Source organism: Haliaeetus leucocephalus, unplaced genomic scaffold (genome assembly GCF_000737465.1).
Source record: "Haliaeetus leucocephalus isolate CR32 unplaced genomic scaffold, Haliaeetus_leucocephalus-4.0 Scaffold722, whole genome shotgun sequence".
Lineage (NCBI taxonomy): Eukaryota > Metazoa > Chordata > Aves > Accipitriformes > Accipitridae > Haliaeetus > Haliaeetus leucocephalus.
The window spans coordinates 5887732-5915236 of record NW_010973158.1 but is presented as its reverse complement, the minus strand read 5'-3'; the positions used below and the strand labels follow the sequence as shown (position 1 = coordinate 5915236).

Below are 27505 nucleotides of genomic sequence, written 5' to 3'. Positions count from 1 at the left end.
GTCACCGCCCGCCTCCCGGGCCGTCGCCCCGCCCCGCCCGCCGCGGGCAGGCCGGCCGGGCACCGCCGGGAACGTCGTCTCCAAACCAAAACCCGCTTCGGGGCCGGAAAGGAACCGAGCTGCCAGAACGCCTGGCTCTTGCCTAACGCTTTCCGGCGGGTCAGAGGGCTGCGGCGGAGCCGCCGTGGGACCGCGACCTGCGGAGAAGGGTGCCTCTGGAAGAGCACGGAGAGCCGGCTGGGCGGGCGGGAGCGGCGCGGAACCCGTCCCGGCGGGGCCCGAAGCGAGCCAGCCGAAGTGGCGCCTTCGCAACTTCGTGGTTTGCCACGGCTAAAATTAGACGTGCTCCTGGCGTTCTAGCTCGGAAGCCGGTGCGCTTAGCAGCTACGGGTTGCTCCGCGTAAGTAACACTTCCATTGGAGGGCACTGGGAAATAAGAGCACAAATACACCGGGGGAGATGCCGGCAACGCCGGCGCTCCCTCGGCCGTTTGGGCCTCGCTTCCCCTTCCACCCGTGGACTATTTACGTAACGGAGCACTATTTTAAATGGCCGAATGGAGGGAAATCGAAATGTTCCCGCACCGCGACCACTGGTTTACAGAAGCGGAGTTCAGGCCAGACATGACTATTTTTATCAGATACGATTTGCTTATGCGATCCATTGACCCAGTCCACTATGGATGAGGAAAGACTTGTAGAAGGAAAAAGAAAACCTCCCCTGCATCTAGCGGTGGGGAAGATGTCAATGGGAGAAGGAGAAGAGAGAGCTTGAACCAGTCCACAACCCCACCAGCAGAAGAGAGGAGGAGCTGGGAATTCTGCAGCTTGAATGGCAGGAGCAGGAAATCCTCTCCAAGGAGAGGATACAGAGACCAGTAGGACACGCTGCCTTTAGGAAAAGTACACCCCGAAAAGCCCTGTTGTGATTACGGTAAGAAAGAGCCATTGATACTGGCTGGCCTTGTGTCTGACAAGTGCTTTGAGAAAAGTGACACAAAGGTGTTAGGAGAAGTATTTATTAAATAAATAGAACAAAAGAGAAAGTTCATCCACCCAAAAGAACACAGGCACAAAAGTTGCTGACATACACTGCAGGAGCACAAAGCCACTGCAGTCTTTGATTTTTGTTTGTTTTTAATTTTAAGATAACTATGCTTTTCTGTACAGCACAACATGACCTGTTTCATGTTTTGCAGAAAACAGTTGCTTGCTCAGGAGTGTGCAATTTCCTATTTATTACAACTGAAAGAAGCTATTTCTTTAAAAGATTACAAAGCAGGACACACTAGAGGAACACAAAGAATACCTCTGAATTTCAACATTACCCTACCTACAAAACCTCTCCATTCATCACAGTGAATTGTCCTTGAGTTCTTCTCCCTCGTTTAACACTTGCACTAGGCTTTAGCCATTTAAAACCAACAACTGATAAGTGAAATTCAAATCTAAAATAAACATGAGCATGTTAGTTTTTGAATTACTAAAATGTATTTCTAATTTACGTTTCCAAAGGATCCAAATCAAAGACCTGAAATAGAACAAAATCTAGGAAATTGTTCAGGGTACAGATTTTTTAATTTGGAATGTAGTTTGCAGGTTTTTATTTCTGTGCTCTTGCTGTGAAAGGAGAGTATGTCTGAGAATAGAGGTCTTAGTTAAATCTTTATCTTGTTTAAACACTTCCTTGCGTAAATGCTGCATACTTTGGAATTTAAAAAAAAAAACCCACTTCTCGGCTCCTCTAGGAAACTAAGGCTACCACTAGTTTATCACAATTCATAAAAATGGTAATGGATGTCATCACTTTTCCCTCAGAGTTCTTGGCAAACTATTATTAGAACTTGCCTCTTCCAGAATTGAGTGTAGGGTACCTTATGTCACTCTTCGTGCAGCAGTACCAGTTCTGCTATGATAATCTAACTGGATAGCTCCATGTATTTTGCATTTTCATGCATCTTCCTCAGTCTCCTTTCTGTACACTATTAACAGCTGCTGTATGAAATCTGTTTTTCACATTAAAAAAGTTATCTTCCACACTGTGCCTCTGCCTGTACATGCAGAGCTCCTACTTGACTGCAACTGTTTAATGCCAACCCACTCCCCCCCAATATTCCTCATTCTTGAAAGCCGAGTTGGTGATCTGAAATTTCACTTCGTAATTGTAAATGGTGTGGATAGGTAGAATGTAAGAGCATCTAGTCCATTAAGTTATCTGGGTAAGGAGTATTCAGTATAAAAGAAATAAGAAACAAAGGAACACACAGACAACACCAACATTGTAAGCAAGTGGTAAGAGAGAACAATGAAGAGCAGAAGGCTTCAGCCACTGACTGATGAGCCATTTAAAGGAACTTGCTCTGGTATAGCCTTGAAGAGGGTCAACCTCAGCTTTGATCAATAAAGGGGGAAAAACATGATCATCATTTGAAGGGGCCTGCAGGACTGTGCAAAGCTCAACATATGAAAGGGACGGCAAAACTTTTTACAGGAGCAGGGATAGACAAGGATCAGGGTGAACAGGGAGGAACAAGTGTGAGAAGAGGCACAGGATGGGAGAGGTTGCTGGTAAGTACACTTGTCTCGCTGAGCACCTGTTCACAGCAGTTCATATCTTCTTATAAAGTATCTTCTTAATGTAAACCATACAGGAAAATGAAGATATCTATATGATTGTATTGCTTTATTACTGTAAATTCATAGATTAACAACAAAAGAAATTACCACTTAGGAAACCCACATAAGAAACACTTGTCTACTCAACTGAGATTCAGGACCTAATCTTTAATCAATACTACAGTCTGCACCACCAGTGATGGTATGATTAGTACATTAAACAAACAAACAAAAAAGATGCATTGGCCACAGCCATTTTTATATTGGAAAGAAACTGCTTCCATCCATCACCCATACAGTCAGACAAATGGCACCAAATGTATTGTAAAGGCTAAACATATTCAATGTTCATCTTTAAAAATGACATAGAGAAAGGCAAATTTTATGCAAAATCATGCAGTCTTTCCACATCATGGCTGGTATCAACCACACTAAGCATTTAAATACTTTCAGTTAACGCTGGAGTGCATATTTCCCCTGCCATTACTGAAACTCTGGTTTATTACTGATTCCTGGTTTCAGTTACCATTCTCTGTTTTTATCAGTTCTTTGATGATGTGTAAGACCTTGTCATCTAGGAAAGAAAACAAACACACAGTGAGCTTGAAAATTGACTTCCAAAATTCAAGAAAAGCAGAAGGCAAGTCTAGCTCTCAGCAACTCAATATCTTAATGTTTTAGGCTATGCCAAACTCTAAAGCAAGACAAGTGATTCCCATTTGCGAAGCAAAAGGGCACAGAGTATGTCCACAGTACATCACTAAAAAGTTTATAAAATTACTCAGTGAGTTGGTTGTGACCATTTCAGTATTTCACAAAAGAGACTGAGAAAATGATGGGTAAACTACAGATATGTCAGCATACAGGAACTCCCTTTCTCCCTCCCCACCTACAATATTCTTCTGAACATCCAGTGTTCAAAGTTTAAATTGTGCTCCTCTATCCCTTGCTTTGGGGGCCAACATGCAGTTCCCCATCATTAACCTAAACTGTGAGACAACTTGTGCAACACTTAAAATTCATCCATGCCTGAGGTTCATCACACAGTCTTACTTCTCTTTTGAGATGCATACCTCACCATTACTACCCCTACCTTCAATGCTGTTATCAGGGATATCTTTAGAACAGCAGTTGTGCAGATCTTCATCCATCTGGGGTGAGCCACATAATATATGTGGGATTAGTCACAACTTTTTGGATGTCTCTCAAGATAACGGAACAATATTCAAGTCACACGAACCCTATTGGGTGAGGATGCAGTGTACTAATGCTTCCTCAGATTTGCCACAAGGTTCATTTATCAAATAGTAATGTCAGCAATGCTGTAATAAAGTTACCTTCAAGTGACATTTTAGGATTTTCAAGCTTCCTCTTTAAAACAGACTCAATGAGAACTCTCAGCTGTTTGAAAATTACTGCTATCTTTACAGGAGCCTATAGAGAATGGAGAATACAAATATTTGCATTACTCGGACATTTTATACCAAAATATAGATTAAAAGATTACCTTACATATAAATAGAAGATTCCTGCAAACATGATCCATATACATAATTTTAAGCATATGGATAGTGTACTCAGGAAATGACTGGGCTTACATTATGCCTTCTTATCTTTAAGCACCTGTTGTTTGTAGCATCACACCCTAAAGAGCAGCTCAGAAGGGTAACTCAGAATATGCTCCCACACATACCATGAACAACCAGCATGTGGTAAAATTATTAATTTACCACTACCCTACTTACTCTAATTGCTTTTTTCCAAGGTATAAAAGTACAAATTAATTTATACCTGCAATAAAATACCTACACATTTCCCTCCCAGAAGTTCTGCCTGGCCTCCTGAGAAAGCAATCACAAACCTCTCCTAAATCTCACTAGGAGTTTGGATATTTAAAGCTGAAGTGTTTTCCAGGATTGTTTCATTTTATCCCTCCCTCCCTATACCAGTATTTATTTCATTTATATATTAGCTGTAGTACAATAAGTAGCTATTATGGAAAAAGCACAAAATGCAACAGATTCTGCTTAGAATCTCAGTAGAAAAATAGAAATTCTGAAATACACTACAAGATGTAATTGGCCCAGCAACCGCACAACCTGTAGCCACCCAGGGACCACAAAAAATTCTCCAACAAACCCACAAGGGAGCTGCTTTTTAAAATTCCATATTCATGATAACCAGTGAATTCAATCAGATGGTTGCTTGCTTGCATCAGAGTGCAAAGAACCAAAATGTTTTGTAGCTTATAGCCTTCCTTGAGTGTAACACAGGGCCCACAGGAGCACAGAAAATTGTAACCAAGTAGCTGGCAGGCTAGGAAAAGCCAAGGTTTGCCATTTAAAAGAATTTACAGAGGATTTTGGCATGTCACCTGTTTTAATTTTGTCTGCAAAAATGCACTAAGAAAATGCACTCAGTTTTCCCATTCCCAAATAAAACTTTTCACCTAGAAACAAAAAACCAAAACAACAACAAAAAAACCCCAAAGACCCAAAACTGAAGCAAACAGGTATTTTCTATTTGTATTTTTTTTTCCCCCAAATAATTCTGTTTGGGCTATAAAGCAAAATAAATAGTATTTTAAAGACAAATATGTACTTAGATGATCATAAGATTGTAGGAAAGCGTAATATAAAATAGCACACTCATCTGCTTTCAGTACCAGCTCTATAAAACAAGGTTTAGTCTATATCCATTTCCAGTACCTTTTCTGAAAGAACACCAGCTTTCTTTATGAAGAGAGAGGGAACTGATGTCTTGTAAGTCACATATTACAAGCCTATTCTTTCGAGTGTGATTTGCTAAGATTTCATTACATGTTTATAAAATTTCCCATCATTTCCTTCAATTGTCTCCTTCCTTCTTCTCCTGTCTTCATCCCACGTATACAGTGTTCTGAATTAAGCTTGTACATCAACTGTGTAATACAAAAGCCCATGGAACCACAAAAGGTAGTTACCACTCCAACACACCTGAAAATGGATCCAGCCATCAACTGTCAGGAGGCGCTCCCGATGCTGGACTTCTATATCCCCACCAAAAAGCAAAATGGGAAAGGGGGATATTAAAGTAGTCTCTCTCAAATATACCTTAGTGTACCTCACCTGTATAGAAACAAACACAAGCATTAAAAGCAACAACAAAAAAACCTAAACCACATAAAACCTGCAACACCAAATTTGATTGTTACTTTTAAGAGCAAGAAAAACACTTTTTTCCTTTTAAGATCCAATCAACACAAGTCATTGTACACAGAGCAATGAATAGCAATTCGTCCGCCCTAGACCACATAAAATACATCACCTCTAAGTAACAGCCTTATACGCTACCAGGAAATTGGCTAATGCCACAATTTTCTCGTTAACATTCAAACAGAAAGATAATGTTAGCCTAGTGCTGTTCCGAGAAGAGACACCAAAATTAATAAACCTACTGAAGTGAAAGGCAGACAAAAATCTTCCGTTATACATTCTTCTTAGCAGCAGCCAGTTTGTCAATCTATCTATATCCACATATTCACATGCATACATGCATAAATGTGGGCACAAATGTAGACACATACACGGAGTAAACTATGGGGCTCAGCATATGCTACTTCTGGCTTTGGAGCCTCTCACAGATAAAGATGGAATAGGATGGGCAGGAGTTGTAGTGGGAGGAAAGGAAACAAAAAGAGTGCATCTTCACACAGCAGTATAGGCTTGCTTTGCTCCCAGGTTCATGGAATAATTTACCTACCTCAGCTACTGTCTTGCCCTTACACTACAAGGTTCTTGGGAGCAGGAAATATTTTCAGCTCTCCCCAAAATACTATAATTTCATATGCATTATCTAACATGCTCCTCTACAATCAAGTTGGCCATTAAACAACTGTCAAGGTGGTGTTATACTAAAAGTGTAGTTAAATATAAACACTTGAATTCAGCAAATAACTGACAAAATTTTCAGTTGTGAGGGGGAAGAAAGCAACAGGGAAAAAAAAAAGGCAATTCACTTAGGAAGTTCAGCAGTCAATTACAGAATTGGCTATTTCATTTTAAGTTATTATTTGGGATATGCAAGGCCTGTACCAACTTTCAAAACCTTAGAGTCCGCTTCGAACAGTAAAACAGAAAAAGCACATTTTGAAGTATTACTACTACATATTACTGATCAAAGTGATCATATTAAAATCAACAGCACTGTATTAAAAAAGTCAATGACACTATCGAGTTAAAGGACATATAGAAAGGTACTTTCATTTATAGCTACCAGTTTCACCATGAACAGATTTGTTCATGATGTTCAGCCTTAACTTCTTCTTCAGCCCTCAGCTGACTCATTTTTATGGACTTCAGGATCATCAGATATTAAAGACTCTTAAGATGAACAAAACATTCAGATATACTTTACACTGGTGTATGTTGTTTAATATTGGAGGCATAACTCCACCTTTACACAAACTATCAGCTACATTCACTATTTTCACTTACCTTCTCCTGGTAAAGGAGCCATCCGTATGTCTGCAAGTCTCGATTTACAGAGGAGGGATGCACTTGTGCTTTACCCTGAGCTGTTTCTACCATACAAGCCAGCTTCTCTGTAATATCCACAGACTTTGTATACATTATTTTTCCTACGTTGTCATACAGCCCTGCAGTCAACACAGCTTTAAGAAGAGCTATTTCGTGGAGAGGAAGGGATTGTGTGGCTCCATTTCCATCCCATCCACATTGCGTTGTAGGTGCTGTGAAGCCTGCTGCTCTGACCACCCTTATGAGTTCTTGCTTCACATCCTGAAATTAGTAAGGTATTAGTAAAACTCTGAATTTAAAAAGGTATATACTTCACTCCATCAGCAGGCAATAACACTCCATCCCAAATATTCATGCTCTCCATGGGAAAAATCTCTCAGTAGGAACACACTTGTATTTTCTGCAACCACTTTGGAACAGTGGCTGTTTCTATAGGAAAAACATTACCTGGAATATAGGGATATATATATGATACTATATATACTACAAATACTAAATCTCTCACCTGTAGTGAAAATAAAAAGATACATTTGCATCAAGGATCCACTTCTGCTTAGAAGAGCTCAGTCACCCAAACTTAAATAGGAAAGACCAATTAAAACATTTTCTCACCAAAAATGAGAGGCCATTTACATAAGTTTGTGGCTCATCTTTCAAACTAACTGTTAACAGACCTGTTCTTCGATATCAAGAATAACACAAAGTAAGTATTTTAATTCATAAGTTTTGAATCTCTGGTGGAAGTAAGGACTAGCTTCTCCAGTGGCAGTGACTGCAAAGATGTATACCAACAAAATGTGCATATTAAAACTCAAATGCAGACACAAGCTACCTTGACTGAGGGTGTGTATTTCATCAGTCCCTAACATTTCACTTGTTTTTGTCTTGTATAAATAGTAACTGTGAGATATCACCTCTTTAAAAGGGCATGACATTTTCAGAGGGAAATTTTAACAAGTAACTTTTGAGTGCACAGCATAATTGTTTGGTTTACCTCCAGAGTTAACAGTGAAGTCCTATTAAGGAAATTTCTTCTGCAATAAGTCATTTCAGCACGATACCCCCCTTCTTGTCGAGCCCGTTTCCACCTAAGGAAAAAAACCTGTCTTATTACAGCAAAAAGAATCACATCAAGAATATGACAATATGAAAGTGGTAGTAAGGTAAAAGGCAATACTGTGCTTTGTTCAGCATTCTCTACTGAAAACTGTAAGTAAGTGGCATTAAGGAAGATGAATGCTGCTGGTCTAAGAGCACTCCAGAGAACATGCCTGCAATATAAAACTGACAGATACTAACAAAAATACAAGGTAATTATCTCTCAAAAATCACACACTTTTGTCTTTGACAGTTGAAACAAAATTCAGGTGTGGTTTTTAAGACTTAGTGCTAATATCCTAAAAAGAAAAAATATGCATGTCATTCTATAATATATACATTTGTACTTTCTCAAATACAAAATATTCAGGTCAACATATCACAAACAAAATACTTTAAACACTAGGATAAACAGACTGAGTACACATCTGTATGTGTGCAAGCACAGTTAAAAAGAATTAAAGGATAAGGTACTAAGCAAGCTCTTATTTTGTGTTACAGTATTTGGCAATCTATTGTTATTCTGAAGAGAAAAACTTCAGGTCCAAGCAATTCAAGAGAAGATTCTTATTAAGGATTCTTTACAGAACTGCATTACTTAAGTGTTATCCGCATCCAGCTATAACCACAGCAGAATTATCATTTACCCCAGATAAGCATTGTAGATTGTTATATGGTCTGAAACTGCCATTGCTAGAGATGATTTTGCAAGATCTGCTTCATCTTTTCGACCAATTGGCGTAGTAAATGGGGATTTTTCTGTCATAACAGCAGCCAGAGTTGCCTGCAATTAGTAAAGTACACATGACTTAGGAGTATTTTATTATAAGCTTACAGGTTTACCATACAAAGACCTTTAAGTTTTCTTTTACAGTAATATTTAATGATACTTTATCTTCTACTAAGTCTCAAGGAAAACTTATCACCATAAGAATTTCTACATAGAATTCAGAACTTACCTATATTAAAGACATTGCTTTATTAAAGACATAATACCTTATATACACTGATAAAAAAATATTAAATCCTGAAACTCACATGAAATGGTTTGTCAAATGACAGAGCAATACCAGATACAATACAGTGAAGGTCAGATTAAACAATTGCTTTAGATTATACTACATTAACAGGAGATATTGAGAGAACAAAGGATTTTAACTTTCAGTTTGCAGCAACTAACATACCCATGCTTCCTCCTGATTTGCAGTAAATTAAATGGATTAGGTGAAAGTGTAAACTATGCCAGCCTTCATATAATAAGTTACCATGTCAATTAATTTGCAATAACTTTACATCAGCATGTTCTTGACCCACAAACTGTGCGGTAATCCAGGTTGGTCTAACCTACATGTAAGAGGGTTTTTTATTTACGTGTCATACTCCCTGAGATCGTGACAGAACGGGAGACCAAATCTGACTATCCCCTTGTGAATAGTACCTAGGAGTTTAGAATCATAGAATCATTTAGGTTGGAAAAGACCTTTAAGACCATCGAGTCCAACTGTAAAGAATACTTAGATTGTTCCCCTCCATGATGTCCAGGTGCTCTCACCCTAAAATAAACATTTTAACTTCTCGCACCATCCTTTCAAAATACCATGTTGCAAGAAATCAGATTAATTGTAAAGTGTCAACCATTTCTTTTTTTTTTTTTAATTTAGATATAATATTTCTTTTTACTCACCACAGGATCCAAGCAGCCGAATATAGCACCAAATATAAGCATTTTGCCAATCTTTACATTGACAGGAAGGGCTGCAAGGTGCTGGCCCAATGGAGTCAGCTTGGGCTCATTTAACAGACAAGCCCCAATCTTCCTCAACAGGTTCATTGCATTACCAATTACTTGCTGCTGTGGTGGGTCTAATGCTCTGGAAAGGAAATCTTCAGGAGAGCCAAGATTGCATTTCTGTGGAGTAAATGGGCATATATTTCAATATAAAAATTTATTGTAACAAACTTTTATAGTAGCTACAAAGGAAACTGGAAAGCTGTTCTTGCAATCAAAAGCCCAGATTCCCTTTCCCTCTCCTCTAAACCAGCCCCTTGGTTCTCAGAACACAGATGCACCCCACATTAGGTTAACAAAACTTCACTGTTCAGAAGGACTTCATAAGGCACAACCACTGATCAGAGGAGCCTGTTACCAATGGTCACAGATGAGCAGGAGACTCTGAAACCTGATGAGATGCAGTTCAACCTGGCACTAATTTGCCAGGTTGCTAGTTTCCCCATGCATATCCTACTCACTCAGGATGGAGAGAGAGGGAATGGAATTGCTTCCTTAAGCAGAAATTAGTCTGAAGGCTATTTAACTAAGCTTGAATTGGCACTCTGAGGTGAACTGGAATAGCATAGTATGCTATTCTTATTCAACACCATGCTCTGGATTTTCCAACGTACAGGTACTGGGTTCCCTCCTGCCCTGGTGGGAGAAGCCCCACTACTTATACTGGATTAGGGCTGTCCTAGCAAGCCCTAGGACACCTTTTTAGGTAACAAGGTCAGTAATTCCAAAACCAAACCCAAACAATAAGATAAAGGTGTAATTCCTCCAAAGGCCCATGTAATATTTTCAGTTAACAAGGTCAGTTATTCTAAAACCAAAACCATACCATAATATGAAGGCATAATTCCTCCAAAGGCACACGCAATATTTCTGGAACAGAGTATTCCATGAAGCTTTCAAACCTGCAATATTATAAAAACAGAGAATCACAGATACTCAATTTAATCTTTGAATTCAACTTATAGACTCAGGTTTCATATGCTCATTCTTTGCAGGTGTTCTTTAAAGGGGCAAGGTGGGCAGTGGCACTTACTTTAATGTGTGGGTAAACTGTTCATTGTTTGAATTAAGGCATGTGTGGTAGCTTGGAAAGCAAGAGTTTTAGTGAAAGAGAGGGAAAGGCAGTTAAGACCCCGATTTTCAAAACAAATTCTTAAATTGCATATCTCTAAAACTGAAAGCCTTGCATGTGGCTAAAATGCACACTTTATTGGTTATTTAAAAATACTTTTACCTTAACTGTTTCTCAGCTGAAAGTTGCTTCAGACGTTCAGACAAGAAGGAAAAAAGCTATTCCGCTGCAGTAACAGAAACTAATTCTGCAGTGTTGTATAATTTGATATTTTCTCCATCTCTTATCCATAGAGATACCACTTCAGAAAGCTACAGATTTGTCTGATCAAAAAATTAAGAGTTCAGGAAGTAAGGTTTGTGTATATTTGCTGCAGGGCAGTAGATGTCGTTAAAAAATGATCATCTACAATTCCTTACAGCTGCACTTATCCTTTAATTATGAAGATTTTTTTCAAAGCACTTACATTACAGGTACTAAGAATGAAATTAACTTTTTTAAAATTGTGAAACAAAAAGGCTGTTGTAACACTTTATTCATATGATATTCAAATTGTCTGGGGTGTTTTGTTTTGTTGTTTTTTTTTTTTTTACAGTTTAATCTTTCCAGTTTGCAATAATTAAAATGAATTTCAACAAGAATTCTTGGTTTTGCACAGAAAAAAGACAAAGATATTTATGCGATTTACAAAGTCTTGCTAAGTTTACAGTACCTGTCTCTTGTGTACATTCGGAAGCAGAATCCATCCCTAACACGCCCAGCTCTTCCTTGTCGCTGCAGAGCACTAGCTTTACTAACAAAGGTCTCCTCCAGGGAACTCATCTGACTACTTTCGTGATACCTTAAAAATTGTAAAGCAAGTGCCCATTCAGATTTCAGACCTAGAATTTTTATGTATACTTAACTTAGCATACTGATACTGTATCTAAATAGTATTTATCTGAAAATATTATATTTAGTTTTGAAAACTAAGCATAGCTGGGGGAAACTGTACATCACAGAACCTTGGATACAACTCACTAATGAAAGTGTAAAAATTGGAAAATGAAAGAGCTATTGTATTACTTCATCTCCCTGGCAATCCAGAATTGTTCTAACATATTCTGTAGGGCTTTTCACATTTAAAATGGACAACAAAATAACTGCTAAGAATTGAGACAGTATAAAAAGGATCTGTTTTTTAAACCAGTACTTAATCATGATTGTCTGTATCTATGAATAACTCCCCTTGTTGTCCTTCACACCATTTGAAAATTCAAAGATTCATCTCAAACTTGTACCTAAACTACAAGCTGTTCAATGAGCTCAGCACACTTTTTTGTCCAGAACTGTAGTTTAATGAGGATACTACAAAATTCTTGCAGTACTAACCTCCAAATATTTACAGTAATCACAGTATGATTTATGAAAATCAAACTCACCTATTTTCTTTTGTTCTCCCAGTATCAATTACAAAGACAACATCTGGTATTGTAATACCTGTCTCTGCTATATTGGTTGCCAAAACAATCTGAAAAGAAGTTCACATAACAAATACAAGAATTATGGAATTGCTGTCTAACAGTTTTCATCCTTTTAATCAATATTATAGAATAAGTTGTGTTAAGTTTTTTTACCCAGAAATGTTTCCTTAAATAATCTGTCAGAGCATTAAAAGCTACACAACTTGGAAAATGGTTCAGTCTTACCCAATTACTGAGGAATCAAAAGTTAAGTGAGAATCTTGCATTCACTTTTTGTTTTATAATCCATCAAAATTACTAGCTAGTACCTGCCTAAATTGGTCAACTTTTAATTAAATAGTTTGGCAGTAAGTAAAATACTATTTTCCTAGATAAAAGCTATAGTTACTAGTTAACAGCAGTTAAAATACAGGAAATCAACAACTAAAGAAGCTCTGAGAAAAACATTAGGTTTAAAAATTTGTCTGATTACTTCCAGGTTTTCACAGCATGCTAGCTTCTATCTGTTACAGAAAACCAAATTAGAAGAATTGTTTCTTTGCAGCGAGAAAATTCCAAGAACAAATACTTGTTGTGCAATTCTGTATTTGATTTTAAAACAATTAGAGTTGCACACCCAGAAAGTTTCTCCTTTCAGTGGTGAACTTTGCCTTTCTGAATATATCATACCTTTCTGATACCAAGGGGAGGTATTGTAAATGCAGCTGCTTGATCTTGAGTTGACAGAACAGAATGCAAAGCTATCAACCTGTGCCTAGAAGAAATTACACTAATCAGTATACACTTATGAAATTAAGATACTGTAAAAAAATTAGACGAGAACGATGACAACAGTTTGGAGAAAGCAACTAGAACGGACACTTGAAAGCGTAAAACTCTGCATGATTAGGTATGAAAATCTGCTTCAGTGTTTTATTACAATACCAAGAAAGGATAGCACCATTAGTTCCTAGGGCTGTTCTCCTGTTTGGTAATAACACAGGAAAAATACTACTACTGCAGAACTCTAAGTTCATTTAGATCAATAGCCTAGCAAAAAGGGAACTAGGTGTCCATGAACTCGAGTTCTTTACATTGTGCTTCCAAGACAAGGACCATTATTGAAACTTTGTACAGAACTATAAACACATGCAACTTTTAGCCTGAGTAATAAAGGCCTTCAGAGATGAGACAGCCACAGAGGTTTGTACTTGCCTTCTCTTATAGACCTTGACATCTCAGTCCATCTCTGAATCTTTAGAATTTGAGTGCAAATGTTCTTTTTATGCCATTTTGTTGCTAACTTTTAGTTACCCACAAAATAAGTGTCAAAACTATCTGTCACTACAACCCTATGCCATTTCTCTTAGTAGATTACTGTCTCTGGATCTCTTCTCAGGAAGTAGTTACCTCCTTGCAAAGAGTAAGCCACAGAAAACTATATCCCAGATACGGCTGCTTCCTTAACCTAAGAAGTGGAAAAGAAGTAGTCAAGTGCTTTGTGGTTAAGTAAGTTTGTTGAAAAATAACATCAGAAGAAAAAAATTATTACTGTACCATTCCTAAGCACCTGTAATTTTTGCTTGTGTCATTTTTAGATAATAGAAGTCCATTTGTAGCAAAAATAGCTCAGAGGTATAACTCTGTTTCCCTTTTCAAGAATAGCAGACCTTAAAACCCAAACATATTCACTAAGTTAAACTATTAATGTTAAAGAAAATATCTGCACTACCTGTCACGCAAGTTAAATCTTCTGTCAGTTGAAATGAGATCATACAGCTGTTGGATATGGGCAAGGCCTGGTAAAAAGATCAGCACAGCACCCTCAATGTTCTTGAACTGAGGACTTCTATCTGGAAAGTTACAGCACAGGCACATAGTTAAAACAAACATGCATTTACAAACAGTTTCACTTGAGAACAAGAACTACTTTTGGGCCCTGTGGTAAATGCTTTTTAGGATGGTTCATATAAGAATGAAGTCAAGTACTTCATTATCAGTAGAAAGCACTGGAAAAATAAGTCCAAAGGACAGCCCCAAGCATATAAACTTCTTAAGAAGTAGACCGTACCTAAGTATGCAAGCAACTCCAAAATAAGTTCAAGGTTGATCTTGTAAGGATTCATATAGAAGATAGCCTGCTGTGTACGACTGCTATACTTTGCATAGTAAGGAGCCAAATCAATACCAGATCCAGACTGGATTGGGACATACTCCTAAAAGAGAAGAGCAGGAAAAAAATAGTATTCTCAGTGTTTTAGAAGAAGGTAAGAGAACAGAAGGTCAGTTTGTCATTCACTTAGTTTAGGTTTCCTAAAACAGAGATTGAGGTGAAAGACATTTAACTGACTAACTTCCCACCAAAATCAGTGTGAGTTAGATTAAATCACAGCCACCTACATAACCTACGTATAGGTATCTACTACTGTTAAACGACATCCCAGATGAATTTTTACCTTTTTGTTTTTTTTTAAAGTCTGTGCAAGCAGTACTGTACAGTCTGTTTTACAAATGGAAACAGTTCCCAGGTCCATATCTGGCATCCAATTGGTATCAATTCAAAATGGGTTAAGCAGGGTGGCTACTCTTCTTTCAAAACTCATATCTGGGGGTATAAGAAACCAGTCTCGCCTTTCTCCTCTCCCTCACCCTTCTGAACTAACAGTTGCAATGAAAGTTAAGAGCCAATTAGGTGGCAACTCCTGCAGTGCTTTGGAGCAGGAGGAAAGGGGGAGGGAGAATTAGCAGAACATACAGACATTTGAATTGTTTACAAACATCTTACAGATACATACTTAGCATAAGTCTTCTATGTTAAGTGGCACTAGGGTAAATTATTTAATTGTTAATCAATGCACTTAAAGAAGCTTGCCACTACATATCCTTCTGTACTGAAGGCTCAATAGAAATAAACTACAAAGATGGAGCAGCACTCAGAAGAGCACTTGGGCTTCAACTAAAGGATGCTCTTGTAATGTATGGGGTAACTACCACGCTAGGGAAATAAAAAAGTAAAAAAAATCAGCAGAGCACATGAGATCATGTTTTTCAACATATGTATCTGTGTTTGATCACACCAAGCTAAATGGTCCTACAGATTTTGACAGAGCAAGCCAGAGCAGACAGGTAACTACCCAAAATATATACAGTCTAGATGAACAGCCTAAGTTGCCTGAAGTCAGATGGCATTCATATACTCTGTTTCAAGAATTTTGATTCAAAAGCACATACAGGTGTCAATGAAGACTACCTACAGGATTAACCATAGCCTGTTAAACCACAAAGCTCTACGCAATAATCTCATGTAAATCATCTCATTCAGCATGCCAATTTGGAGGATCTTGGGAATTTTTCAGCTAAGAAGGATAAGGATATGGCCTTGCCTCTTTTGGTCTTAGGTTCACTGGTTCAGAGAATTCTTTGGGAGAAAATACTTAAATGCTTTCCCCTGCTGCTCCTTACAGATCTAGAACTGGGAATCTGTACAAGAGAACTCAATGTCAAATATAACAAAATCAAGGCAGCTATAAAGGAGTTAGAGGAACAAACATAAGGGTGTAGCATTAATAAATACTTGGTTTTCACTGTAGCAGTGCCATTGTTTTTTATCAACTGAAATAAATGTGGTATTATACAATCCAATTGCATTTAATAACAGGATGTAAAATGATAAAATAATAAAAAAATAATCAAAATTTCTAAGCCAAAACTAGAAATGCCTATTTTACCTGATACTTTGTAGTGCTTCCTCCTTTGCCAGTAACATTTATTCTTACTTCCTCCTCCTCCTCCTCTAAGAACTTCTGACAATATTCTGAGTCTTTCTCCAGAACATAGCCAGTTGCTTCAATTACATCTTCAACATGGAAAATCTTTAGTGAAAATTCACAGAAGAAATACAGGCATGTCAAAAACTAATCAGCACCTTTTTCCTTGTTTAAAGCTTTGTATATAAGCTGAACAGGGAATACCCTCTTTTAATGTTGTAATAGATCTTGCAAATTTCAACTTAGTCTTTCTTATTATTTTTGAAAACCTAATCTTAGAGCTGCTACCAGTTTGTTAACGGTCTCTGTGCATGATCACTAGCATTACCTTTACCACAGCCTACATAACGTGCACGAGAAGCATGCATAAGAGTGTAATGACAAAGTTGCACAGGCAGTTGTCCTGGTTTCAGCTAGGATAGAGTTAATTTTCTTTCTAGAAGCTGGTACAGTGTTATGTTTTGGATTCAGTGCGAGAATAAAGTTGATACCAACAACTGAAGATATCAGTGTGTTAAGCAGTGTGTATACTAAGTCAAGGATTTTTCAGCTTCTCACGCCCAGCCAGAAAGAAGGCTGGGGGGGCACAAGAAGCTGTGAGGGCACAAGAAGCTGGAGCGCACACAGTCAGGACAGCCAACCCAAACTGGCCAAAAGGGTATTCTATACCATGTGATTCATGTCTTAGTATATAAACTGGGGGGAGCTGGCCTCAGGGGGGGATCGCTGCTTGGGAACTAACTGGGCATCGGTTGGTGAGTGGTGAGCAATTGCATTGTGCATCACTTGTTTTGTATATTCCAATTCTTTTATTATTACTACTGTCATTTTATTATTGTTATTATTATTACTTTCTTCTTTTCTGTTCTATTAAACTGTTCTTATCTCAACTTACAAGTTTTACTTTTCCCCACTTTTCTCCCCCATCCCACTGGGTAAGGGGGAAGTGAGTGAGCAGCTGCATGTTGGTTAGATGCTGACTGGGGTTAAACCATGACAGAGCTGGGGGGAATTCTTTAATACTTTCCTTTCTACCTAGGTTGAATAGAGAAAAATCAATGTGTCATTGATGGACTGATTTTAATCAATAATAAATCCATCAGAAAAAATAGTACAACCCTGTACTTCAAAGCACTGAAGCTATTTTGTATTTTCAAAAAGGAAAATGTGTATTTCAAGGACTTGTAAGCTTTTTTTTTTTTGTAAGAAAGAAGTGATATAGGTGTATTTCCTAAAGACACTAACCAGGCAATCACTGTGTACGTGCATATAAAGGGTCTTGCACAATCAAAGAAACATTTTCCTACCTCAACAGGGTAACTCCTCCCTGAGATCCTTAAAATGGGACAGTGTGAGAAATAGCTGGAAAACTTCTCACTGTCTACAGTAGCACTCATTAAAATCAGATGCAGGTCTGAACGCTTATGCAAGATCTCCTTCAGAATAACTAGGAGGAAATCAGACTGGACACTTCTTTCATGTACCTAGAGTTAGAAAAACATATCTATAGTAAGGCTTTAGTACAAGTCAAGGCCCAGAATAACTATAGTTTCTGCAGAATAGTAAGAGCTGATAACCTCATCTACAATAACATGAGATATACTTGAAAGAAGACCATCTTCTTGAAGTTTCCGAAGCAGGACACCTGTTGTACAGTACAGTAGCCTGGTGGCTTCTCCTGTTCTTGATTCCATACGAATCTGATATCCACACAGGGAATTCTTTAAAAAAAAAAGAAAAAAAAAGGATACTGAAAATATAGAATAATTTAAAATAGTATACAAGCTAGAATATTCAAAATTAAGTGAAATTTAAGCATTGTTAGATTCAGACACTGCAGAAATTGCTAATTAAATAGTATGGTGAATTACTACCTACCTGTTTTTTCATACACAGACTTCCCTTTGTTAAGAAAGGGAAAATACACTGAAATCTACAACTAAGTTTCTCCAGAGTAGCAAAGAGCTGGTAAACTCAAGTTTTTTCAGGGTTCTTTGCAGTCCTCAAACAAAATTATTTTTGCACTAATAGACTACTATGAAACATACAGACCTTGGGTTTTCTTCAGGTAACAAAATAACTTATGTTGGAAGGGGCCCCCTTGCAAAGCAGAGCCTCACTCAAGGCCAGACTGTATTGCCCAGAGCTTTATTTGGGGGAGTTCTCCATCCCTAATGATAGAGATGCCACAGTCTCTGGGCAATTTGCTCCTATGTTTGACCATCCTCATTATGAAACACTCTTGCTCTTCATCACCCTCTAAAGATTTTAGAAACCATATATGGATACCCAGAGGTTCACAGATGACAATTTGGAAAGAAACAGCTGGCACAGCAAGAAGCCCTTTTCAAGAGAAAATAGCATCTAATTATTTGGTTGTGTAAGAAATACTGTTTTCACTTTGTACCAACAATTCAGCACCCTGTATTTGATTAAGACTAGAAAAAGGAATTCAGACACATCTTACTTTTCCTCCTGGTCCTGATTCGCAGCCTAGCTCTTCACAAACCCTGGTTGCCAAACTGACTGCTGAGATTCTTCGGGGTTGTGTGCAAACAATATTACATTTATTTGATCCTTCATCTAGCAACAAGTCTTCCAACAGGAAATGGGGCACCTGGGTACTCTTCCCACTGCCTGTTTCACCAGCCACAACAACTACTCGATGTTTTTTAAGAGTTTCTACAATCGAGTATCTGTGCTTAAACACAGGTAACTCCTGTCTCTCTTTCAGAAGCCTCTGGTATCTGGAGGAACTTTGCAGCTTTTTGAACAAAATCCTTGAAGGTTCCAAATCATCTGTGTCTGAGGTCTCAAGGGAGAGACTGCTGAACTCCTCATCAGAAACTAAATTTTCCCAGGAATCTTCAGGACCCTCAGATACTTTTGGTTGGTTTTCAGACTGTATCTGTTGTTGCTGTTTGAGTTTGTTTAATAATCTAGCAATAAAGTTATCACGAGGTTTGTTGGTTTCTATCTTGTTTTCTTCTTCCTTTTTCTTTTCAATATCCCTCCATTCCAGCCAGACATCTCGGTAAGTAGGAGGCAGTAACTGATGAACTGACTTTAGGTGGAAAAAAGCAGAAAAAAAATTACTTTATGTACTACTCAGTAGCATCACTAACATTTTATATTTAAATGAACTTGAGTGGCAAAACATGAATTAGGGAGCTATTTCTAAACACAGAAACTATGAAAACAGTAATATAAACATCAACAATACACTTTTTATTTTCAACGGGCTTGCGTTCTTTACAACACTGAAAGAACAGTTTTACTATCAAAAAATGTCCTCCCTGTATGCTGCAACACATATGCATGATTATACATAAAAGTAAATGAACATATAATACAAGCAAAGAATTTAATGGGAAACACTTCATTAAACTGTTTTTAGAATTTAACTACAGATATTATGACAAACAATTGCAGAGGCAGATTCCAGGCTAAGAACAGTAATATTGGTGAAAATCTTACCTGCCCTTTGGTTAAATGATAGAGTGCCAAAGTAGCAGCTAGATGTTGCGCTTGCATACTATCTTCTGTTACAATTGTAGGACACATTGCCATTACATCATCTGACGATTTGGTAATCCTGACCCTTAAAGACAAATTCATACAAGCATTCTTAAAATTCATTACCTACATAAATAGCACACCTATTAATGTTTTTGTTTAAAACATAAGAGTGAAATTCAAATAGAGGAACTAAGCTAAGTAAACTTAATGTTACTCAATAATATTCTGTAAATGGAAACAACTGATAAAGTTTAATTGAATAGCAGAAAATTTTCAGCAGCAGAAGCAGATTGCAGCAGTGAATTTGCAATTATTTTTTTTCTCTTAACAAATGTCTTCATTTTCTCCAAAGCAGAAGTATTTATACACATAGAGATCACCATTAAGGTTAGTTGCTTTGGAAGAAGGACTAAGTATTTGTTTGTGTGCTTGTAACTACTTAGCATAGATTGAGATGACAGTTAATAATCTACTGACATGCAAACATCTTTTTAACAGATACATGCCAGTCAGACCAGCAGTCAAATTTCTCATAGTCTTAGGGGGACAGTATATTAGTAGCTTTAACTTGAGCAAGATGACAGGTTCTTTTACTTGGTTCCTTCAAGAAACATTACTCATGTGTAATGCCATGTCCATTTTATTTGTACATGATAATATTCTACTTTATACCACTCTATTATAGACTCGTTTTCTAAAAGAAATTTAAAAACACTGATACTGCACTGTTTTGGTTACAAACTTATGGTAGCTTTCATAGAAATTTTTAACTTCCACTTTATTTCAAACAATCACCAAAGGGGTTTTGGTTTTCGTATGCTTAAAACCTATGATTTAATATATTACTTCAAATGGGAATAGTGGAAGTTAGATTTGGACAATTATCTCACAGATTCGCTTCAAAACCTTTCATTCAGCAGTACAGAATTAAAAACTAACCCCTTCTTTATGGGGTCATTCACTAGAATCTTATTTTAGTGATAGTGTCCAGTCTAAGCATTACTTTTGCAGAGCTATCCAGAATGACATACCTCCCTGATGGACTCAAAAAGAAGAGAGTTTGAGTTAAATGCACTCTATTCATATATATCTGGATCAACATGACAAGACAGCAGTAGCCAGCATTTTTATTTTTAAATGAACCAAAAGAAAAATGTAAAGTTTACAGGAAATACATACCTACATTTCCAATATTTTCCAACTGGAACCTTTTCAAAAGCAGGATTTGGGCTCTTGGGAAAATTCTTCCTGCACCAGTCAATCAAAAATTGTTTTGGAGATTTACCGGTCCAGCTTCGAGCACTATAATCAAAATTTCTTATATCTAGCGGTTCTTTCTTTTTCACTACAAGAGCAGAAAGACACATTTTAAGTCTCCTAAAATTTATTTTACATTCCTCTGATAGCCAAGAATGTTTTTAGCTTTTCTTCAAATGTATTTTCTGAAATGTTTTGGAGAAATACTGGTACTGACACATGACAAAATTCCTGCTTTAACCACAAAAGTATCTAGCTGGAAGTTAATGACAATATTTTGCTTGCCATCTTTGATCACCCAATAATTTTAGAACTTTCACTAAAGTTTGGTTATTAGAAAATAATGTAAGAGTTTGAAGATTTACAATGAAAATAGTTTTAAAAGATGACAGGGTGACAATGGAAACAGTAACTAGCCCTACAATTAAAAAAAAAATTAAAATTTTAGACATGACAGTATGGCAAAAATAGCTTTCAACATCATCTGCTAAAACAAATACAGATCCTTTAAAGTCAGCTTGGTCAGTGAGGTAGTCCACCTGCCTTTCCCACAATCAGAGCTTGATGACTCAGCATTGCAATGCAATGCAACCTAGAAAAACAAGAATACTGGAAATTTGTGGTACACTTCAAGCTTGTACTGAACCATTTCCAACACACCTTTGTCTTCCTTTGCAGCACCATCTGGTTTTTCAAGCAGGCTCAAATTCAAAGTGGTTTCTTGAGGCTGAGGTAAGGGAGGTTTTTTCTTCTCATTTTGCTGTTGGTTTGAAATCTTTATTGCCGGATTAAATACCGGATGTTCTTCAAGTATTGCCATTTCTGTCAGAGAGAGAATACAACTTACACCCACCAACTGCTGAGCACTTATTCTTTAAAAAGAAAAGATCAACTATATTAATTCATACTGATCACCCAAAACCAGAAATAGTAAAATGTTATTTTTTAGAATTTGACCCACGTGGAAAGGGTAGATTCAGGAAAGACTGCAATTCACACAGCAGCATAAAAGATAATGAAATAAGTTCAGTCTGACTCAGAGACTTACTTGCCTAACAAATACGCAGGCCACAAAATAAAACACAGGTAATTTTCATAGCTCTACCTTGCTGAATTCTTCTTATTTTCTCCTGTGCTACCTTCTGGCCTTGCTTGTCTTTGTCTTGCTTGGAGATGCTTGCTTGGTCTTTTTCTTCTGAAAGCTTGGCAGCCAGATGTACATACCTCTCATTCTATTTCAAACAGAATTATTAAATACAAGTTGAATATTGTATGCTTGTCACTTTTAATGAACTTCATAATAAAAAAAGTGTGTGGGGGGGATTGTCCTTTATACCAAGCTTACACAACGGAGGAACAACTAAAGTTTTTACATAACTAACAGTCAAAACTTCTCAGAATTTGGTAGTCACTTTCCTAATCTCACCAAGATGTGTTTCAAGAATTTTTCTTTTCCAGCACAATGCATTCAGTATTGTAAGCCCAGTAAAAAAAAAAAAAAAAAAAAAAAGGAAAGGAAAAGCAACTTAGTAAAGGAGAAGTTTCAACACATTTCCCCTTCTGTAGCCTGCAAATGTAAAAATAGAAGATGTAAAATAGTATTCAATCCCCAATTTTTAACAAATAGATCCACTACTTGCAGATGTACCAGACATATCAGTTTTTGAAAGACTTTCATGAAGTGTTATTCTGTCTTACTGGGTCAAACTTTTCTTCATCTGACTCCTTCACAGACTCATTCTTCTCTTCATCACTTTGTTGCTCAGCATATCGCAAAATCCATTCCTTCATACTCACTTCTTTCTCCTTCCCCCCATTCATCTCCTAGGAAGAATAATGAAAACTAAAAGTAATGATAACAGTAAGTGAAAACACCAATGCTTTTCTCTGTCAGTACTTAGGAACTATTGCTTAAGATTTTATATATAAACTAAGTTATATGACATAAATAAAAAAAAACATGGAGCAAACTTCAACCAGGTAAACGTCTCATGATACACTTACACAGATCTCAACACTTGAAGAATTTAACTGCTGTAAGAAAAAAACCCCACACTTTCACAAGAAATCTTTTCTATTTCTATGCTTAAGATTCAATAAACACAGAAATCAAAATGGTGCAAGTACACAGGTATACTTAAAACCCACAAAAGTATGTAAAGAGTGCCACCTGTAAATAAACAGAATGAACCCATTTCAGGAGAAAATTAAGCTATGCTTTACCACAAAAGCAAACTATGAAGAGCTTTCTAGACTTCACATGAAAAAAATGTTATCTTCAAATGAAATTTAACTTCCACTGAAGTTAAAATAGTGAGGGTGACAATTATTAAGTACACCATATTTTCAGAACTTTTTCATATCAGCATTGGAAGTCAATGCGAATTCTGTATTTTAGAAAACGTCATCCTCTCTTCCCCCCAGTAAACACAAATTAATTTCTCAGATTACCTTAGTTTCAGGGCCATTTTCTTTCTTTTTGTTATCTACTGAGTGAGGTGGAGGTTCACGTTGTGACACAGGAGAACAAAATTTTGCTCTAGGCTTCTGTTGCTGTTCTTCAAACTGCTGGCTAAAACCTTCAGGCAAGGCATCTTCAAAATAAAAAACCCATGTCACAGAATATGTCAATAATAATTACTGAAAATCTTGTAAAGTGTATTAGGAGCCAACTAGAAGAACATAAAACAAAAACTGCATGCCTGTAATAAAATCAGGCTTTATCATTTAGATAAGTCATCATTTGCATGCTGGACTTCCATAAAACTCTATGAGTAGGAACAAGAGGTCTATAAGACTTTATACACTAAAAAAAATCCCAGAACGAATCAGCAGCGCATCTAGGAAAGGAACACTGTGATGACTACCGGTCTTAGTGAAACAATATATTTAATTACTACTATGAAGCATTCCCATGCCAGACCAGGTCCTATTACTCTTCAGTTAAAAACTGCAGTCAATTCTCTGTCACCATACTCACCATCAGGAAGGTTTAAACAAAGCCAATCAAGAGCAGAGTGAAGATCACCACCATACAGAAGTGTATTTTTCATTGCTTCTTCAATGTGGTCAGTCTTAAAAGAGAACCTCTGTAAAGCCATATATACATCCTAAAAATAAAAGTCATAAAATATTAGGATTTAATCTAGCAATCTACTATAGGCTTGTAAACTGCCATTTCCCACATATCAGGTAACTGGCATTAAATGGAGGTAAACAGCATAAATTACTGTATCAGAAGGCTGAGCAGAAAATCCTGTTTTGCATTCAGAGCTTATAATATTTTTATTGTAACGATGCATATGTATAAATAAATCTACATTCCAGCCTCTATACATAATGTATTTCTTAGTTAGAAAGATAAACCAACAATTTTCCAGGCATATGGAATGAAAAACATAGGAAACATAAAACATGCAGATTAAGTTCTATTCCTCTATCCTATCTGAACACTCCAACTTCAGTTACTGAACTCAAAGATGTTATCTTTCCTAATAAGCATACTTGTCGATTCTACTGACTAATCATTAACTACTGGAAAGCATGCTACACTGGCTTGTAAATAAACGATGGTTGGAAAATAGCACTTTAAAAACCTACCTGTAGTTTCTTAGCAGTAAGTCTTCTGGAAATCATTCCTTTGTCGTCATTTTGGTTTTTATGGTCATTGATTACATCAATAATCCTTTTCTCCAAATTACCATTTATCATTACCTGCACAGAGAAAATTACTTGATAAAAAGCAAAATATTACAAATTTTTATGACATATCAATGTCCTCATGGCTAAGGAAATAAGAACACAGAAATCTCTCTGCTAGTCAAATCCCAACTTTTCCAGCTTTCCATAAGTGCTGTAAACATTTCTTAAAAAAGGGACACTTTTTATTTTTACTTTTGCAGGCTATACACTTTACTTGAAATAGAAGAGTTCATTCCTTATTATGGAGAAGGCCCATTTACATCTTCAAGGAAATTTAGTATTTCAAGGAAAATATTGTAAGGAAATAAAAAAAAAAAATCTACCGAAAGAACAAGGCCTTTCTCCTTTGCTTACAAGAACTGGTATAGAATAATTTGATCATCAAGACACAATCTGTGACACTCTCCTTATCTGCCTTAAAAATATAATTTCAGGAAAATAATAATTTTTGTATTTTTAACACTTCTAAAGCATGAACCAAGCTTTGGTTGCTACTGAGGTTGTTGTATAAAATCCGTATTCTTCCTTTGACAGGAATAATCATCCATATATACAGTAGAAGCCCAAACATAACTCTTAGTAGTCCTGCAAAAAATACATTCTCCTGCCCTGTTAGTTTACCCCTATTTCTTAAAGCACACTCAAAATCCCAAACATATCAAGCTCAAGACATTCAATGTCTAATACATGAATGTAGTTTACCTGCATAACATAATACTGAAGATCTGAAGAAATGTTTACCCAGATAAGAGTACTATGAAAACCAAAGTTGTTTTACCTAAAGAAGATACTCACCTTAAGAACAGATTTATCAAGATTTGCAGCAGCACTGGAATCTGTTGTTGAACTAAAACTGTAAGTTTTTGGACCTGCAAATTGCAAGTAACCATCAATTACATAAGCAGAACATAGAGAACATTGTTTACAGTAGCTAACACAGACTAAAAATAACACAGGTTAGCGCAAGCAAATATTACACTAACTTGCCAGAAACATGCAGGTACATAACAACAATAATAATAACCAATGGTACAGAAAGGCCCTTTGAACAAGGACTAGCGAAGAATGGTATGACTCTTAGCAGACAAAATATAAAATCCCAAGTTGCACAATGAGAGGAAACGGGTCTGACTGCTCACTCTCTCTCAACACTGGAACAAGGAGTGCCAAATAGGGAAGCTAATGGCAGGCTCAAAACAAGCAAGACTGTTGAGGGTTTTTTATTACAAAATGCATACATTTACCAAAGTCCAAGGGCAGACAGGATAGCTTTGTAGTAAAGAAATCAATCAGTTTGGGAGGGCTTTGAAATAACATTGCATCTGGCTCAGGAAGACCCTTACCAACAACTGGTAGAGGATCTAAGAGTACCCTACAGCAGTACCAATGCACATCCAACCTATTCTTACCTAGGTACCTGCTTCTGGCCCCCATCTAGGAGAGGGCACTGCATTACTGTCATGGTTTAACCCCTGCCAGCAACTAACCCCCACACAGCCACTCAGTTGCTTCCCCCCAACCCAGTGGGATGGGGGAGAGAATCAGGAAAAAAAGTAAAACTTGTGGATTGAGATAAGAACAGTTTAATAGAACAGCAAGGAAGAAAATAATAGTGATGATAATAACAATAATAAAGTGACAATAATAATAATAAAAGTATTGGGTTTGCATGGCAAAGTTTTGGTAGCTGGGAGGGCTACAGAGGTGGCTTCTGTGAGAAGCTGCTAGAAGCTTCCCCGATGTCCGACAGAGCCAAGGCCAGCCGGCTCCAAGACAGACCTGCCACTGGCCAATGCTAAGGCCATCAGCGATAGCGGTAGTGCCTCTGGGATAACATTATTTAAGAAGTTGCACAACAGCAACTGCAGCTGGAGAGAGGAGGGAAAACATGTGAGAGAAACAACCCTGCAGACCCCCAGGTCAGTGAAGAAGGAGGGGGAGGAGGTGCTCCAGGTGCTGGAACTGAGATTCCCCTGCAGCCTGTGGTGAAGACTGTGGTGAGGCAGGCTGTCCCCCTGCAGCCCAGGGAGGTCCACGGTGGAGTAGATATCCACCTGCAGCCCAGAGAGGACCCCACGCTGGAGCAGGTGGATGCCTGAAGGAGGCTGTGACCCCATGGGAAGCCTGCGCTGGAGTAGGTTCCTGGCACGACCTGTGGCCCCCATGGAGCGAGGAGCCCGTGGAGCAGGTTTGCTGGCAGGACTTGTGACCCCATGGGGGACCACACTGGAGCAGTTCATGAAGAACTGCAGCCCGTGGGAAGGACTCATGTTGGAGAAGTTCATGGAGGACTGTCTCCCGTGGGAGGGACCCCACACTGGGGCAGGGGAAGAGTGAGGAGTCCTTCCCCTGAGGAGGAAGGAGCGGCAGAGACAACATGTGATGAACTGATCGTAACCCCCATTCCCCATCCACCTGCACCGCTGGGGGGGAGGAGGTAGAGAAAAATCAGGAGTGGAGTTGAGCCTGGGAAAAAGGGAGGGGTAAGGGGGAAGGTGTTTTTAAGATTTGTTTTTTATTTCTCATTACCCCCTACTCTGATTTGATTGGCAATAAATTAAGCTAATTTCCCCAAGTCTGTTTTGCCCATGATAGTAATTGGTAAGTGATCTCTCCTGTCCTTATCTCGACCCACAAGCCTTTCGTTACATTTTCTCTCCCCTGTCCAGCTGAGGAGGGGAGCAATAGAGGGGCTTTGGTGGGCACCTGGCATCCAGCCAGGGTCAA

At 37.7% G+C, this 27505-nt stretch overlaps 2 protein-coding genes across 2 annotated transcripts in view; both read right to left on the bottom strand.

Annotated features, from left to right (window-relative positions):
- The window catches only part of CCNO (cyclin O), a 2638-nt gene extending 1314 nt beyond the window's left edge, over positions 1-1324 (bottom strand). Inside the window, exons 1-2 of the mRNA XM_010580596.1 lie at positions 1309-1324; positions 248-426 (exon numbers count right to left, since the gene is read on the bottom strand). Of these exons, the coding sequence (XP_010578898.1) occupies positions 248-426; positions 1309-1324 (195 nt within the window). The remainder of the gene's footprint in view (positions 1-247; positions 427-1308) is intronic.
- A 1595-nt stretch (positions 1325-2919) lies between these two features.
- Positions 2920-26212, bottom strand: DHX29 (DEAH (Asp-Glu-Ala-His) box polypeptide 29). Its single transcript, XM_010580595.1, has 27 exons — positions 26188-26212; positions 25574-25647; positions 24677-24790; positions 24057-24186; positions 23528-23670; positions 22775-22900; positions 22182-22308; positions 21737-21898; positions 20999-21164; positions 19778-19901; positions 18768-19364; positions 17878-18021; positions 17608-17784; positions 16262-16405; positions 14605-14749; positions 14266-14386; positions 13224-13308; positions 12513-12601; positions 11804-11932; positions 10846-10921; positions 9915-10139; positions 8878-9014; positions 8127-8220; positions 7091-7393; positions 5591-5722; positions 3953-4049; positions 2920-3189 (listed from the first exon to the last, which is right to left on the bottom strand). The coding sequence occupies exons 1-27, from the start codon at positions 26210-26212 to the stop codon at positions 3134-3136; spliced, it is 3942 nt and encodes a 1313-aa protein (XP_010578897.1). The 3' UTR covers positions 2920-3133.
- Between the last annotated feature and the right edge of the window lie 1293 nt (positions 26213-27505).

Coding starts and splice junctions, on each gene's coding strand:
- DHX29 (XM_010580595.1), bottom strand. CDS start 26,212: ATGGGGGCCAGAAGCAGGTACCTAG. Junction 16,406..17,607: donor GGAGGAGTTACCCTGTTGAG/GTAGGAAAATGT, acceptor TTTTCACTAAAG/ATTTTCCATGTTGAAGATGT. Junction 14,387..14,604: donor GGAGTTGCTTGCATACTTAG/GTACGGTCTACT, acceptor GTAACTTTCCAG/ATAGAAGTCCTCAGTTCAAG.